Here is a 15,447-nt window from a genome sequence, read left to right on the forward strand (position 1 = left end):
TCCTCCAAATGGTGTGTTTTGACATGTGTTGGCAGGTCGGATCCGAAACACCCCAGAAGGGGACGAGTCTCTGATTGACCCCAACATCTTGTCTCTGAACATCCTGTCGTCTGGATATGTCAACCCCTCCCAGGATGATCGGTGGGTCTGGCCTGGCTTTGCCGTCTCTTCACTTTGCCCTGCTGTCCTGTGGCACTAGGCAATGTCTGGTTCAGTTAGGTTGACAAGGGCTGTCTGTGTTTATGGGGGCTTCACTCCCTCCCACCCCCAAGGTCTTGCCCATCAGGGCCTTCTTGCTGCTGCAGGACCATTTAGGGGCGGTGATTGTGCTGCGTCTGGGCACTGGCAAGATGGCGACATGGCTGCACCACAAGGCAGGAACAGTGGAGAATGCACAGAAGCCCAAGGATTCGAGGTGGGCTTCCCCAAATCCCGCCACACACAAAAACACACTCTGATGGCATCCAAGATCATTATCTGGCTGACAGCTTTCACCTGAGGCTGCTGAGGCAGGTCTTCTTTGCACCACACAGGGCTGCCATGGGCATGTGCCAAAGGGGGCCTCACCTCCCAGTGACATTTTCAAAATATTACACCAACATCAAAGGAGTCTTTGGATTTTCACCCACCTGTGGATTTTAAGATGCCATCCCCGTCCCTGTGTTGTAGCAGCATTGACCCAGGGTGGTGAGGCCCCATGGCCCTACATTCAACTGATAGGCAGTGTTGTATGCACCTCCCTTTAGATGCTGAGACTGTCACCTAGGCTTCTCTGAGACCCAGTATAGCTGTGTGCTGCAGTGTCAGTCAGATGCCTATAGGGGCTCTGCTAGTGCTGATGCTTATGGCTAAGTCGTAAGGGGGGGCAGCAAACACCAGAACTCGGAATCCTAGCAGCAACCTGGGAATGAATAACCAGTCAGTAGGTCAGTAGTGGCTGTGGAGCGACTGCTACTGGCACCACAGAGCAGAGCTCCAGGTCACTGCTGCAGCGCAGGGTAGCCCCAGCAAGATGTCTAGCCTGGAGAGCTGTCACGGGTCCACGCTGGGATGGATTCTGGGTGGAAGTGGTTGTATAGTGTGTTTTAGGAGAAGATTGGGAGCACATCCAGCAGGAAGCAGGGGCAGTCACTAGTCACAGTGCTTGCTTGTAATTCGCATAGAGGAGATGAGAGATCATCACTAGCAACACAGGGAACATCAGCATTGTGTGTGGCCATCGTGAAGCATTGCACTGCCTGTCCTTGGAGCATGGCAGGAAGGAAACTGAGCTGGTCCCTTTCACAACTTCCTTCCTTGCATCCTTGGGGACATCTCCTCTTCCTTTCTCCTGCCAGGGCTGCCCTGCCTATGGGCACATGGTGTAATTGAGGGAATACAGTTTAAAACCCAGAAAGCTCAGTGCAGGAGAAATGGTGAGTCCCACTGTGAGCCTGTGTGCTCACTTAGATAATCTGCCTCACCTAGCAATGCCCACAGGCCAGCGCTCTGCCCCAGGCCAGCAGAGCCCTTCGCCAGCTGGGTGGATGACCGAGGGGGCAAGAGCAAGACAGCAGGTTGCTGGAGTGAGTATATGAGAGGAGTGGGGAAGGGCAAGGGTGGGCCAGGCGAAACGTGAGTCACGTGACAAGCAGTTGCGTCTGAAGAGTCACTGAGCAGTGAGTGACCCTGAGGAAAGGATTGGATCAGGGCAGTAGGGCAGGCTCCACTGCGTGCTGTCAGACGCCATGCAGGTGACGCTGCGTGAGGGTGACAGCAGCAGTGTTCAGAGGGAGCAGGGACTCAGAACAGCGGCACTGCAGCACCTCTCTGGGTAGCTCAGATTGTTTGTTCCTGCCTGTCCTGAGCAAGACAGAAATTGATAAAAACAAACACAGTGTAATAGATGCAGCGTTTCTCAACCTTTTGATACCAAGGACCAGCTTGCTGCCTTCCTAAACTTTATCAGGGAAATCTCAGAGCTGGCGCCAGTCCACGGATCGGTCATTGAGAAACAGTATAACAGACAGCTGGAAGAATTAGGGGTAGATCCTGAACTAGTATAAATCAGGACCATTGATTTCATTGGAGCCACATCAATTTACACCAGCTGGGGATCTGACTCAGTGACTCCAGTGGAGCTAGGGCTGATTTGCACCAGCTGGGGATCTGGCCCATTAAATCTGACATAGCACAGTGTGACTGCAGTGCTCATTCTTTTGCCCTACTCCACACATGAGAGCAATGCTGTAGCACCTTGGGAATTTCTCCCTCTTCTTCCTCCCTGTTTGAGCCCTGCACGCTAGAAGAGGTCATTCTGGGCAGGGGATTTCAGTCCTGGCATGGAGTTCTCCAGAGAGTGGAGAGGTGCTTGTTTGCAGAGTTGCTTGTCACAAGACTGTTTACCAAGCAAAGGGGAGGCATTGCTTACAACTTGAGGGACCCAGGGCCTCAGGTTTTTATATAGCTTTCTGTCCCAGAATCTAAACTGGGTGTGTGAAAATGCACTGCTCTCTCCCAGGGATGGAAACCTTGGCTCACTGCCTCTCTCCTCAACTGGGACCAGAAGCATGGGCAGAAGGGGTGGTGCAGGGAGAAGGAGGGGTAACTGGAACATGTGAAAAGGAAAAGAGGATTGAATTTCCACAGGACAATGGAAGGAAACATCTTCACAAATTTCCTTTGCTTCAACCCTGCATGGGCTTTTTGCTTGGTTTGACCTTAACAATGGGGAGATCCTGGATGTAGGGATAAAGGGATGAGAGCCAATGGAATGGGATGCATCTAACCCACTTTCTGAACTGCTTTTGCTCCCTGCTTTGCTCTTGTATGTCCTTCAGTCTTCATTGCAGCAAGCAGGCCTTGGGACCATCCCCTGGACTGCCCTTCTCCCCCACCACTGATGTTTCAGTGTAAGTTGTTCCTGAGGAGAATCAGGAAAGGTCTCACTGTGGAGGTGTTACGTAGGCCCTCAAGGAGTTGGCTTTAGCCTGTAGCGCCAGCAGCCCCAGGCTCTTCCCCCACAGGCTCAGGCATGCTTTAGGTTTCCACTGCAAATAGCCCCTGCAGCTAGGATTGTCACTCCTGCTCCTCACCCTAGCCAGCCCAGATAAGGATGTTTCTTGTTCACACTCTGTCACCACCGTCAGGAGGGGGATCTGGTCTCTTCCCCTTTACGACTCCCCAGACGACAACCCAGGCCACAGCCGTTGCCCCTCAGCACGCTGCTCACACATCCACCCATGCCTACAAGGTGCCTGGCCCCTTGGCTGCAACCCTGCTGCCCTGCATGAGGCAAGGAAGGGCAGCAGGGGCTGCGTGGAGGCATTAGGCTTCTGAATCACTTCCTTACAATGCTGCTGCTGCTGCTGCCGTCCATTTGAACCCACACTAACCATGTGATTGTTTTGTGTTTTTGCAGGCAGTTTCTTGATTCGGATATGCCTAGGTAGTATTTGTTTCCCTTGGGTTTTTTTCTTCACTTCCTCTCCCGTCCTTGGCACTCTTCCTCCCCCTCAGAGACAGAACTTTAATTTCCAGACACTCCATCCACTGGCTTCCCTTTCTCTTCCACGTCTCTGGGCTGCTCTTTTGTTCCGTTTCTGTCCCTTGGGCTTCCCTGTTTGTTTGGATTGCTCTCTTGTTAGCCTCTGTTCCTCTGGCTGGCTTTTCCTCCGATTTTGCTGTTGTTGTAACTTAGTGACATTTGGCAAAGACCATCCTTCCCCCTCTTGTACCCTCTCCCAGCTTGGGCCCAGGAGCAGTTTTGGGGAGCTGGGAGCTGACCCAGACTGCGTGAGAGGCTAGACTGCAGTGTGTGGATGGGGCGGGGCACTTTGGAATAGATACTGTATGAAGGTTGTTAAGGAGAGAGAAATGGAAGCAACATAGCTGAGTTTGGGAGCAATGTACAAGCTGCATGTAGAAGGAAGGGACATAACAGGTGAAACCCTGGCTTCACTGAAGTTGGTGGGAGTTTTGCCATTGTCTCCAGTGAGGCAGGATTTCACCCAAGCTTGTTATTCTCTGGCCTGCTTGACAGAATTTCTACCAAAGAAACCTCCGTGGAGTCACAGATTCACTGGCTTGAATTCTCAGTTTTGCTAAGGCCCCTTAACATCCCTCTGCAAATTTAATGGGGCCTCAAAGTGAACACCCATTTTAAGGCCCCTTTCCACTGCCAGATCAGTATAACTTGGCATAGCTGAAAATCAGGCCCCAAGGTTTTTAAGGTCAGAAAGGAGTATCATAGAATATCACAGGAGATTATCTAGTCCAACCCCCTGCTCAAAGCAGGACCAGTCCCCAGACAGATTTTTGCCCCAGATCCCTAAATGGCCCCCTCAAGGACTGAACTCACAACCTTGGGTTTAGCAAGCCAATGCTCAAACCACTGAGCTATCCCTCTCCCCTTCAGCCTATCATCATGTGATCATCTGGTCTGACCCTCTGAGTGCTGAAGGGAGATAATGGGCCAGATCCTCAGCTGGTGTAGAGCAGCATGGCTCCATTGCAGGTTTACACCAGCTGAAGGGCTGGCCCCTTGTTCTTTGGACATTACCAGGGGAAAGTGTTTGGAACTGTAAGTTAATGCACTCTCATCTCAGAGTCAAATCTTGATATGATTGCAGCCTGTAGGCTGCAGGGATACTGGGGTCATCTTATTACTATGTAATAGTTTTACTATTGAATTGACTTCAGTGGAGCTGTGCCAGTTAATACCAAGGGGGATCTGGCCCACTGAAGTCAATGGAACTGTGCCAATTTATACCAATCGGGGATATGGCCCTCTGTACGTGCATACACACAAGAAGCAGTGCTAAGGTATGTTCAACCCTAGCACTGGCTCTCTTGACTTTTGAATGTATAACTGTGCATAATTGTCAGATAATTTTGGTTTTTTTGCATGTAATTTAGTGTTGTTTAAAGAAAAGTTCCCAGTTCCATAACTAGTGGGCACCAGCCAGCAAAGGGTAACTGGTGCTTGTCAATATCATTAATAAACTGCTCACTTGTGGGGAGGGGAGGAGAAAAAGGCAGAGATATAAAGGCAGAGGGGAGGCTATAGGGAAATAGGTCCAGGGGGGAGACTGTGGGGATATATATAGATATGTGTAGATGCTATATATACACCATTGTGATGGGGGTGCTGGAAATACAGAAGCAGGCAACAAAAAGTAGGAAGAGGCAAAGAGCAGATGGGAGAAGTGGAAAGATGAGACTATAAAAAGCCAAAAAATTGTGGAGAAGGGACCTTTGATTGGCCTTCTTGCTCTGTCTCATGCTTCCCATGTTGAGAGAGACAAGATCAGTGAAGTAATATCCCTGAAGAGCTCTGTGAAGGTTGGAAGCTTGTATCTTCCACCAACAGAAGTTGGTCCAATAAAAGATATTACTTCGCGTATCTTGTCTTGATCATATGCTGGGAGCAGCATGACTACAACAATGCAACAAACTTCCCATGGGAGGATGGGATTGTGACATTACCCAGGGTACAGTCTGGACTGTTGAACAGCTGTGTCCCCTCAATTCTCTAGCTTAGGGTGCCTTTTACACTGCCTCGCTGTGAGTAACGACTTCTGGTCTGCTCACACAGAACCTCCAGCATGTAAATCACTCCCAGTTTTACTGTGTGAGTGCTGTAGACAGCCACTCTTGAATTACAGTGCAGGGCAACACCAGCAAATTTTCAGTCCGACTTTCCTGCAGAAATGTGCATCTTGTGCTGCCTAGAACACTCCTGGACAACACAAGCTCATATAAAGTCAGTCATTTATTATTAGAAAATGATACATACAAACCCTATTATCCCAAATGGAGTTTTCTAGGCACTTCAGTCCAAGCACACTGGTGTAGATAATAAACTTGTTCTATTGTTTTAAGTACAGAAGGATTTTTTTGCCTCTTGGGAGAAGGCTTTTAATTCAGGCATTCCTTTGAGGCTTTGGCAAGGAAAGGGTGTACTGCAACCATGCCTGCCCTCAGCCCATCCCCCTGGAATGTCTCTGGGCTGGACCGCACTCCCTTGTGAAGTTTCACCCATGCAGAGATTTTTCCCCTCCTGTCTTGGAGAGACAGTTTTATCCCTTACAAGAGTTGCAAGAACAACATCTTTCAATGGAGTGCCTTGGTTTGGTAAAACCCCACTTTGTTCCCAACAGGTCAGCTGGATGGACTCTCCCCTCCCAGAGATCTGACCCCCAGTTTTTCCTAAAACCTGATTCACAGGAGAGGGGTCTGGCATTTTAAATGCAGACTTTTCACCCTCCTCCTGGGAAAGATCCTCCCTACAAAAGATGGTCGGATTTCCCAGCCCCCGCTCATCTTCCGTCTGGGCTTTCCTCTTTGGGCTCCCCTCTGGGAAGGTGACCCTGGTCCAGCTGTGGGCTCACAACTACCAGCTATGACAGATCCTTCACTGGCCAGCAAAATTCCCCCCTCTTCACTCAGGTTGGGCTTGCCAGCAATCACCAGGACCCCAACTTCCACCTTCGGGACACATGTCTCTGTGCACCCCAGGGCAGGCCCTGCCCCCTGCTGACCTGCAACTTTCTGGCAGTCAGCAGCTGGGGTGGCCCCCCCTGCTATAAGGTGGTACATCCCCCTCCCCCGGGGAGCTGATTACGGGACAAGAGATGGCTTTGTCCAGCCACTCTCTCTGGGACTTGCCTTGAGCCCTGGGGCTACAGAACTGGCTACAACCATCCCTGCCCCCAAAGCTACATTCTTTACTGCTACAGAGGAACCTAAGAGACACTTTTCTATTCCCCTAGCAGTCCATGTGACTTCACACACCCCCACACCCCCCCCCAAGCTTTTAGCACAATATTCCTTTTCACTGCTAACCAACTTTGGGATAGATTCGGCCACATTAAAGAAATCATTTCCAAGTAGAAATGGTGCAAAATTGTGTGCCACCGTTGCAACGGTCGGTTCAGCCTGTAAACCCCCAGTTTGCATGTGTACTTTAGCTGAAGGTGCAAGGACTTTGTAACCCCCCACCAACTTCAATTCTGCTAGTTTCCCAGGCAATAAATCCTTCTTCTGGATCAGGTCCCTCCTGACCACAGAAATCTTAGCACCCGTATCTCTTAGGCCAAGAAGCACTTTTCCATTCAATTTAACAGCATGCATATGCTCACTGCTTGGTTGTGTGGAAGCAAGCTTTACAAATCCTGTGTGGAAAGAGGCAGCAGCTGTGCTCTGAGAAGTACAGTAGCAGTTTTATGTGTTACTTGCTGCTTGTTCCCACTCAGCAAGGGACACTTATTCCTCAGGTGTTCAGTGGACTTACAATTATAGCACCTCTTGGGCTCCTCTGCTTGCACAGGAAATTTGGGACGAGTAGCAGAGGACTGGGGAGGTGAACACCCAGGCTCCTTTGTCCCAGGGGTAAAACAGTGATTCTGCTTTCCCCCAACCCTCTGCCAGTGGTTTATGTTTGATTGCAGCTTGTGCTTGCTCATAAGAGTCTGCATATCTAGATAATTCACCCACTGCATCCACCTTTTTGTCCCACAAATGCTGTTTTATGTCATCACTGAACATATTCAGGAATTGTTCATGAGTAACCAAATCACACATTTCTTCTAAGCTTGTAATGCCTTTCCCCCTTACCCACTTATTTACCAAACCTCTTATTTCATTTACATAAGCCACATTACTTAATCCAGATCCCCTCTTAAGACTTCTGAATTTAACCCTGTAGGTTTCAGGTGTAACCTGAAACTGTTTAAAACCAGTTCCTTAAATTTACCATAGTTTGAAGCATCATTAATAGGCATCTTATTGAATATGTCCAGAGCTCTGCCAGTCAATTTTGCTATCAATGTGGTTATCTTTTGATCTTCAGGAATTACATGGAGGGTGCACAGTCTCTCAAAGGTGATGAAATATTTGGCAGTATCGCTGGATTCATTATACTGTGGACATAGTTGCTCCCATTTGTGGATTTTTGAGGAAGTTGAGCCACCAGCTGAAGGGTTTTGTCCCCTCAACCCCATAACAGCCAGTTCATGCTTTTGGGCCTCAATCTGGGCCTCCATAGCTCTCTTGTGGGCAGCTTCCGCCCTGGCTGTTTCTGCCTCCACCCTGGCTGTTTCAGCCTCCATAGCTTTCTTGTGGGCAGTCTCTTTTGCCTCCACCCTGGCTGTTTCTGCCTCCATTGCTCTTTTGTGGGTAGCCCTGGCTTCCTCTGCCTCTTCGAGTTTCAATTGAAACTCCCGGTTCTTTGCCTTCTTTTCTGCATCCAGCCTAGCCACCTCTAGTTTAGAAGCTGCTTCACTGGTTGTCATTTTCCTGCTTTCTTGTGCTGGGCCACACCCCCTCTGCAGTTCAGTGAAACTGGGATGCACTCAGCTCAGGGGATTCTGTACATGTGCTCGGAAGTGTTCTTGTCTTTAACACTCAGATGCCCAACTCTCAATGGGGTCTGAAACCCAAATAAATCCATTTTACCCTGTATAAAGCTTATATAGGGTAAACTCATAAGTTGTTCGCCCTCTATAATTGGCCTCTCAGAGTTGGTAAGACAACTCCCACCTGTTCATGCTCTCTGTATGTGTGTATATATATCTCCTCAATATATGTTCCACTCTATATGCATCCGAAGAAGTGGGCAGTAGCCCACGAAAGCTTATGCTCTAATAAATGTGTTAGTCTCTAAGGTGCCACAAGTACTCCTGTTCTTTTTATTGATAGAGAGGTATGCACAGCTGTTTCCCCCCCCCCCCTCCCCGGCATTAATACATACTCTAGGTTAATTAATAAGTAAAAGTGATTTTATTAAATACAGAAAGTAGGATTTAAGTGATTCCAAGTAGTAACAGACAGAACAAAGTGAACTACACCAAGTAAAATAAAATAGAACACATAAGTCTATGTCTAATACAGTAAGGAACTGAATACAGATAAGATCCTCACCAGTTCCAGAATACTTCCTTTTACAGACTAATCTCCTTTTAGTCTGGGTCCAGCAATCACTCACACCCCTTGCAGTCACTGTCCTTTGTTCCAGTTTCTTTCAGGTATCTTTGGGGGTGGAGAGGCCTTCTGTTTAGCCAGCTGAAGACCAAATTGAGGGGTCTCCCACAGGCTTAAATAGACTCTCTCTTGTGAGTGGAGACCCCTCTTGTCTCCTATGCAAAGTCCAGCTACAAAATGGAGTTTTGGAGTCACCTGGGCAAATCACATGTCCTTACCAGCCAAGCCACATTTCTGGGAAAGCCCAGATGTGGATTGGTGTCTCCAAGTTCATTGTTGGCTTAAGTGTTTCTTGATTGGGCACTTACTGAGAATAGTCTTTTCTCAGGAAGCTGACCAACTGCTTCACTACAGCCTACTTCGAATCAAACAAGTATACAGACAATATTCATAACTTTGAATACAAAAATTATACATGCCTACAAATAGGATTAATAGATTTAGTAGATCATAACCTTTACAGAGATATGTTACATGGCATATATAGCATACTACACATTCTAGTTATGTTATATATATATATACACACACACACACATAAGCATATTTTTATAAAACCTTATGGGGGGCACCAACCATCACAATACCGTCATACGGGGATCTGTACAATGTAAGCTCCTTTATAAAGTTCACCTTCCGCTCGATGTGGGAGGATATGCAACAAGCCTGTGTTAACCAAGCTGAGGTTTTTCCCCCGACACTTCACTCAAAGGCTCCCTTGTTTAGATAAAGAAAAACACCCAAGTTCACTAATTACAAAAGATAGATTTTAAGTGATAGCAAACAGATCAAAGCAGGTTACCTAGCAAATAAACAAAACACAAACTAAGCCTAACATACTAGATAGATTGGATACGAATTAGCAATTTCTCACCCTGGCTGATGATACAAGCAGTTCACCAGGTTTCCATACACAGGTTAAAAATCCTTTAGGCCTGGGACCAGCACTTCCCCCAGTTCAATCTTTTTTCCTCAAGTGTTTCCAGGAGTTCTCTTGTGTGGGGAGTGAGGCCAGTAGATGATGTCTCACCCCACCTTATATAGCTTTACCATATGGCAGGAACCCTTTGTTCCAAACTCAGTTCCCAGACCAGCTTGTGGAAAAATACAGGTATCAAAATGGAGTTCAGTGTCATGTGGTCTGGTCACATGCCCTTGCATGTCCTGCTGATTCATAGCAGCCATTACTTACAGGCTGGCTGGAGCGTTCTCAGGAAGGCTAAGCTCTTCTATGGTCCATTGTCTTTGCTGATGGGCCATCAGCACTGTTTACCTTCACTGTTGTACCTGACAGGCTAGCTGTGGGTGTTCTCAAATGTGCTTACTCTGGAAATACTGATACATAGTCAATATTCATACCTTCAAATACAAAAATGATACATGCATATTAATAGGATAATCATATTCAGCAAATCATAACTTTTCCAATGACACATTACATTACCCATCTTGTACAAAATGCATCATAATTATGCCATAATCATATAATATCCCATGACGAATATGGGGTGTAGTGTCAAACAGATGATATTCCAGAGGGACTCCTTAAGACAAGGATCAAGGGTGGTGACATCTGGCAGCTATGGAGTGGTGTGTGCAGAGCAGGTGAAATGGTTCAGGCGTAGCCAGCTGGTGCTCACTAAGCCTGACCTACATTATTCTTTTACCTTAGTGAGGACATGGTCTGACAGTTTCTCCCAGGGCCTCCACAGTGCTCCGTATCTCCTGGAAACATAGAGGTCATCATATGTGATGGGGCAGACTGGGGCATCACTCAATGAGGGCAGAGTTAAGGTTGGGGAGTGGGACTGGTGTGCACTTTAACTCTGAATTGCCTGCTGTGCAGGGACCTAAGAATTGCTGTTCTGGAAGGGTACAAGGCACTGGTCTTCAGCTGTAACTCGGTCAACAAAGGTTTTGGGCAGTGAATTTAATTACTAAGGGCCTGATCCAAAACTTGAAGTTGGTGGGAGCTTTTCTCTTGATTTCAGTGAGCTTTGGCCTTTGGTGAATTAACTCTTTAGCCATCAGAGGCAGAGTAAAGGGCACCAGCAGCCTGGGAACTTGATTTTGGAATGTTTTTTTTCCTACCCCTAGGCTAGATTTGTGAAAAGGAGTAATGGACTAGCTACCTGAGATTCCTTTTACTGAATCCTTAGTCTTTGGTCTGATTCTTTATCTTGCAGTTAGCCATTTACGGCAGGAGTAACATTAGGAAGAGATCTGTGGAAGCCAGTACAGGGACTGAGAGCAAATTCTCCTTTGGCCTAAAAAACCCCAACCCCGAATCTAAAGTATTCCTAACTACTAGAGACTGATTTCCTTTGATGAGTAAAGTGTTGCAGAATCAAGTTTTAAATTAGAAATGAAACTCTGCCATCATTCTTTTTAGCGGAGAAAGGGGAGACTCTTTATTCCACTTGGGTTTAGATTTAGGTTTTGTTTTTAATTCTACTTCGAAAATCCAGCAGGGTTTGTATTATGCAAGTGCTCTTGCTTTCCATGGCATTTGTGGAGCTTTGCATTACTTGTTAAATACAGGACATGATGATTTCTGTCTCATAAATCAACATGCGTTCGCTTCCAAGGCAATTACTATGCAGCTCATATTTTTTACCAAGCTCTTCTCTAATTACAGACAAGTCACATGGCCATTGTGCATTGACAACTCTAAGAGTTTTCAAATATTGGGCATTGCTGTGATCTCATTTACTCCAGTGCCCTGCCACTGAATTCAGTTTTCCGATTTACACTGGTGAAACTAACATCAAAATCAGGCCCACAATATTTTGTTTGGCTAATACAATATTATTGCCTAGGTAATACCTGGGTGTCTGGTCTGCTCAAGCTCTGTGCTCAGGGCAGGCCCATTGCCAGGGTCATGGGGGGCAAAGGTGGCTTTCCACTCACAGTTTGGCCTCCAGGGTGTCATTATGCCAGCCAGGCCTTTCCTGAATGCTCTGGGTAGGCCCCTCGCTGGCAACATCCCCTGCAGTGAGGACTATGGGAGTGGCTAGTGTAGTGGCAACATAGCTTTAGCCTCCCCAGGGATTCCCCACTCTGGGGATGCTCAGCTGGCTCAGTAAGCCTATCTTACAGCCCCTTTGTGCCACCAAACCAGAGCATGGGTGGGAGATGCCAGCTCTTTCTGGTTCTCACGTCTTTGCAAAGGGGGTTGCCACAGACTCTTGTGGTGGAATTCAACACATGCTATGGGAAAACGTTTAAATCCTACCCCATAACTGCACCTCAGGCCTAGAGCCAGCCCATAACATTTTGGCACCTGCGGCGGGGAGCTCAAATGACGCCCCCATACTCCCTCGCTTGGGCCAAAACTTTGAAAGATCTCAATTCTGCCTTCTTCCTGTTCTACTCCTCTCATGGTACTGCTCTGCTACCTACCCCAATAAAGGAGAACTAACAACTTACAATGCCTTGTTCAAAAATTTTAAGTAACACTTAACTTTCAAATGCCTGAACAGCAAATGTTACTTTTCTTGTCTGCATAGTAAACACTGGCATTTTTATCTGTTTGAATAATCAAAGTGATGCTTTTCGTGCCTTCTTGGCTGCAAAGATTTGAACTGCTTCTTGAAGGTCCACAGTCTGGGCCAGCTCATGCTCTATTGAGATGGTTGTAAGGCCGACCAGCCTCTCCTGTGTCATTGTGGAGCGTAGATGTGTTTTTATTAACTTCAGTTTGGAGAAGCTGTGTTCTCCACTGGCAACTGTTACAGGAAGTGTTAGAAGTATGCGCAGAGCAACAAAATAATTTGGAAAGAGGGTGGTCATCTTATTTGTGCACATATATTCCAGAACAGCCTTTGGAGTTGATCCTGCTGAAATGTATCTTGAAAGGGCTTTCAGTTCATCACCTAAATCACTTGCATCAATATTGTGCATGTCATCATGTGTCAACACTGTCTCTAGTGCCCTGCATTGCTGGTGTAGGTCTTCTTCAGGTATAGTGAGGAGTTTTGGAATATCATACAACATCCCAAATATACTGCTGTGTTCCTTGAGCTGCATGAAATGTTCTTCAACTGACTGTATTGCACAATCTAGCACCTGGTTAAAAAATTCAATTTTGAATTGTTCTTTGGAGTCTCTTATGGGATTATCCCGTGCCTCGTAATCAAAATGTCTTCTTCGGTGACTCTTGTATTCTTGAATGAGTGGGAAAATAGCTTCAGTGTGAAGTTCCTCTGCCAACTTGTGTGCACTCTTCAGAACGTTTTGAAATCCCTTATCTGACCAGTAAGACTGTAGGTATGACTTTGCTTTGTCCAGTTGTTCCATTGCTCCAGATAAATCAAGGTCAACACCTTGGAGTCTCTTGCTTACAACATTTATTTCAAACAGTATGTCATGCCACAACACTACGCCACACAGAAATTTGAAATTATGTATGTTTCTGGTGATTCCATTTCCCTCTGCCACTGTTCTCCCATGAACAGTTCCTGTCATAGCATTATCCTCCATAATGGCAACTATGGCATCATCTGTCTTCCCAATTTGGTGTTTGATAGGCTTTATCGCCTCCACTTGACTTTCCCATCATATGGCACTCAGTGGTTTCAGTGTCAGAGAGGATGTTCCCAGATGTTGCTTCAAAATTTGCTATTGATGAGTTGATGCAGAGAAAAATACATAGATGCTTTGAATTACATTAAAAAATTCAGCAGCCTCACTAGACGCTGATGCTGCATCACTGACCACCAAGTTCAATGAATGAGAATCGCATGGGAGAAAAAAAAGCTTGAGGGTTTAACTCTCGGATCCGTGTCTGCACTCCTCTGTTCTTTCCTCTCATGTTGGCACCATTATCGTAGCCCTGACCTCTCATGTCAGCTATTGCAATTCCCGTATCTTCCAGCTTTTTAAGAATCACATAGCTCCTGTAATATCATCAATGTGAATAAATTCTAGAAAATGTTCTCTGACAGTCACCATTGCAGGGACATTTTCACTGGGTTCTGTTGTTGTTACAAAATGCACCATTAAAGTCATTTGTTCCGTATGGCTGATGTCAGGTGTGCAGTCCAGAATAACAGAGTAATATCTTGCTGACTTCAGATCTGCCACAATCTTCTGTTTGACTTTTGTTGCCAGTAACTGTATTATCTCATTTTGAATTGTTTTTCCAAGGTGGTGGTGTGTGTACATTTCTTGGGTTGTGACCCTTCTTTGATGCTCCTGGAGTACAGCATCAAACTCAGCCATCAGCTCCACAGTTTTAAGGAAGTTTCCATTGTTTGGCACATGCAGCTGATCTGAAGTGCCACACAGTGCAAGGTTTTGGGTAGCACGCATTCTCACAATGGCAATGAGCCTTTTCAGAACATTTTGCTAGTAAAGAGACTCTGATGCAATCTTCTCTTGATGCTGATCATCTCTGGTGGCCTTTAACCTTATTCTCATCTCAAACTCTTTCCACCTATGGAATGCTTTCTGGAGATTTGCTGCCTTCTCGTGGCATGTCAGATTTCTAGCCAGATTTTTCCAGTTCTTTGTTCCTGTAGAACCCAATGTGGCTGGAACATTAGACTGGAAGAGTTTGCAACAAAAACAGTATGCAGCATTCTGGGTTTTTGAGTACATAAGCCATGGCCTCTCCACTTTGTCACCATTGGGGATTTCACGCTAGTAATGTGTTGGATGGAAATTTCTATTTTCATTGTCTTTGGGGAACGTGAAGTTTTTCACTTGCTGTGGCCCATGCAGTACAAGGAAGTCCCTTAGGCTACTGCTCAAGTGGGTCCACAATCCTGGATCATCTAGATTTAAGGAACAAAACTCCGCAGCAGCTGTTTCTTGCACTTCCATCACACTCTTCTCTGATCTACACTTTTCTTCAGGGATGTGCATGGTTACATCCATTTGAGATGGAGATATGGATGCTACAGTAGCTGCCAGGTCACCTGCACTCTGACTAACTGGAAGATCAGGCATCTCCTCACCACTCACATCCTCACTGGGGCCGGAAGGCTCACCATGAACATTTGTGTCTATGTATCTCAGGAGAGCTCCTTCCTGTTTAGATAGAAAAGCTTCCTTTGCTTTCTTTCTTTTTCTGAATGCTGCCTCAGAGGGGCGGTTTCTTCTTTCACTCATGACTGCTGTTCTCTGCCAGTTATAGTGGCTCTCAACACTCTATTGAAGGGGACTAATAAGCAGGCTGGTAGCAGGGCCTGAGTGAGGGAAGATATCAGCGTCTTAAGGGCCTAACTGGCTCCTACTACTTCAGTTGACTTAGGGTTACCATATTGGAGCCCCTGAAAAAGAGGACACTCCAAGGGGCCCCAGCCTTGCCCCAACTCCGGCCCCGGCTCCGCCCCAACTCCGCCCCTTCCCCAAAGTCCCCACCTCAACTCTGCCCCCTCCCCTGAACTCTCCGCCCCCCTGCTCCTCCCCCTCTCCTGCTTCCCGCAAATCAAATGTTCGTGGGAAGCCTGAAACAGGCAGGCAGCAAGTAAGCTGGGGCTG

General features: G+C 46.8%; 1 protein-coding gene across 21 annotated transcripts in view; it reads left to right on the top strand.

The window, feature by feature from the left end:
- The window catches only part of KIF1A (kinesin family member 1A), a 198,361-nt gene that overhangs the window by 152,660 nt on the left and 30,254 nt on the right, over positions 1-15,447 (top strand). For 13 of the 21 annotated variants that reach the window (XM_065557170.1, XM_065557163.1, XM_065557174.1 and 10 more), the window contains 2 exons: positions 36-141; positions 3,401-3,427. In XM_065557170.1, coding sequence (XP_065413242.1) covers positions 36-141; positions 3,401-3,427 — 133 coding nt within the window. The remainder of the gene's footprint in view (positions 1-35; positions 142-3,400; positions 3,428-15,447) is intronic. The other 8 variants (XM_065557164.1, XM_065557166.1, XM_065557176.1 and 5 more) reach the window with 1 other exon arrangement.

Source organism: Chrysemys picta, chromosome 9 (genome assembly GCF_011386835.1).
Source record: "Chrysemys picta bellii isolate R12L10 chromosome 9, ASM1138683v2, whole genome shotgun sequence".
NCBI classification, from domain to species: Eukaryota; Metazoa; Chordata; order Testudines; family Emydidae; genus Chrysemys; species Chrysemys picta.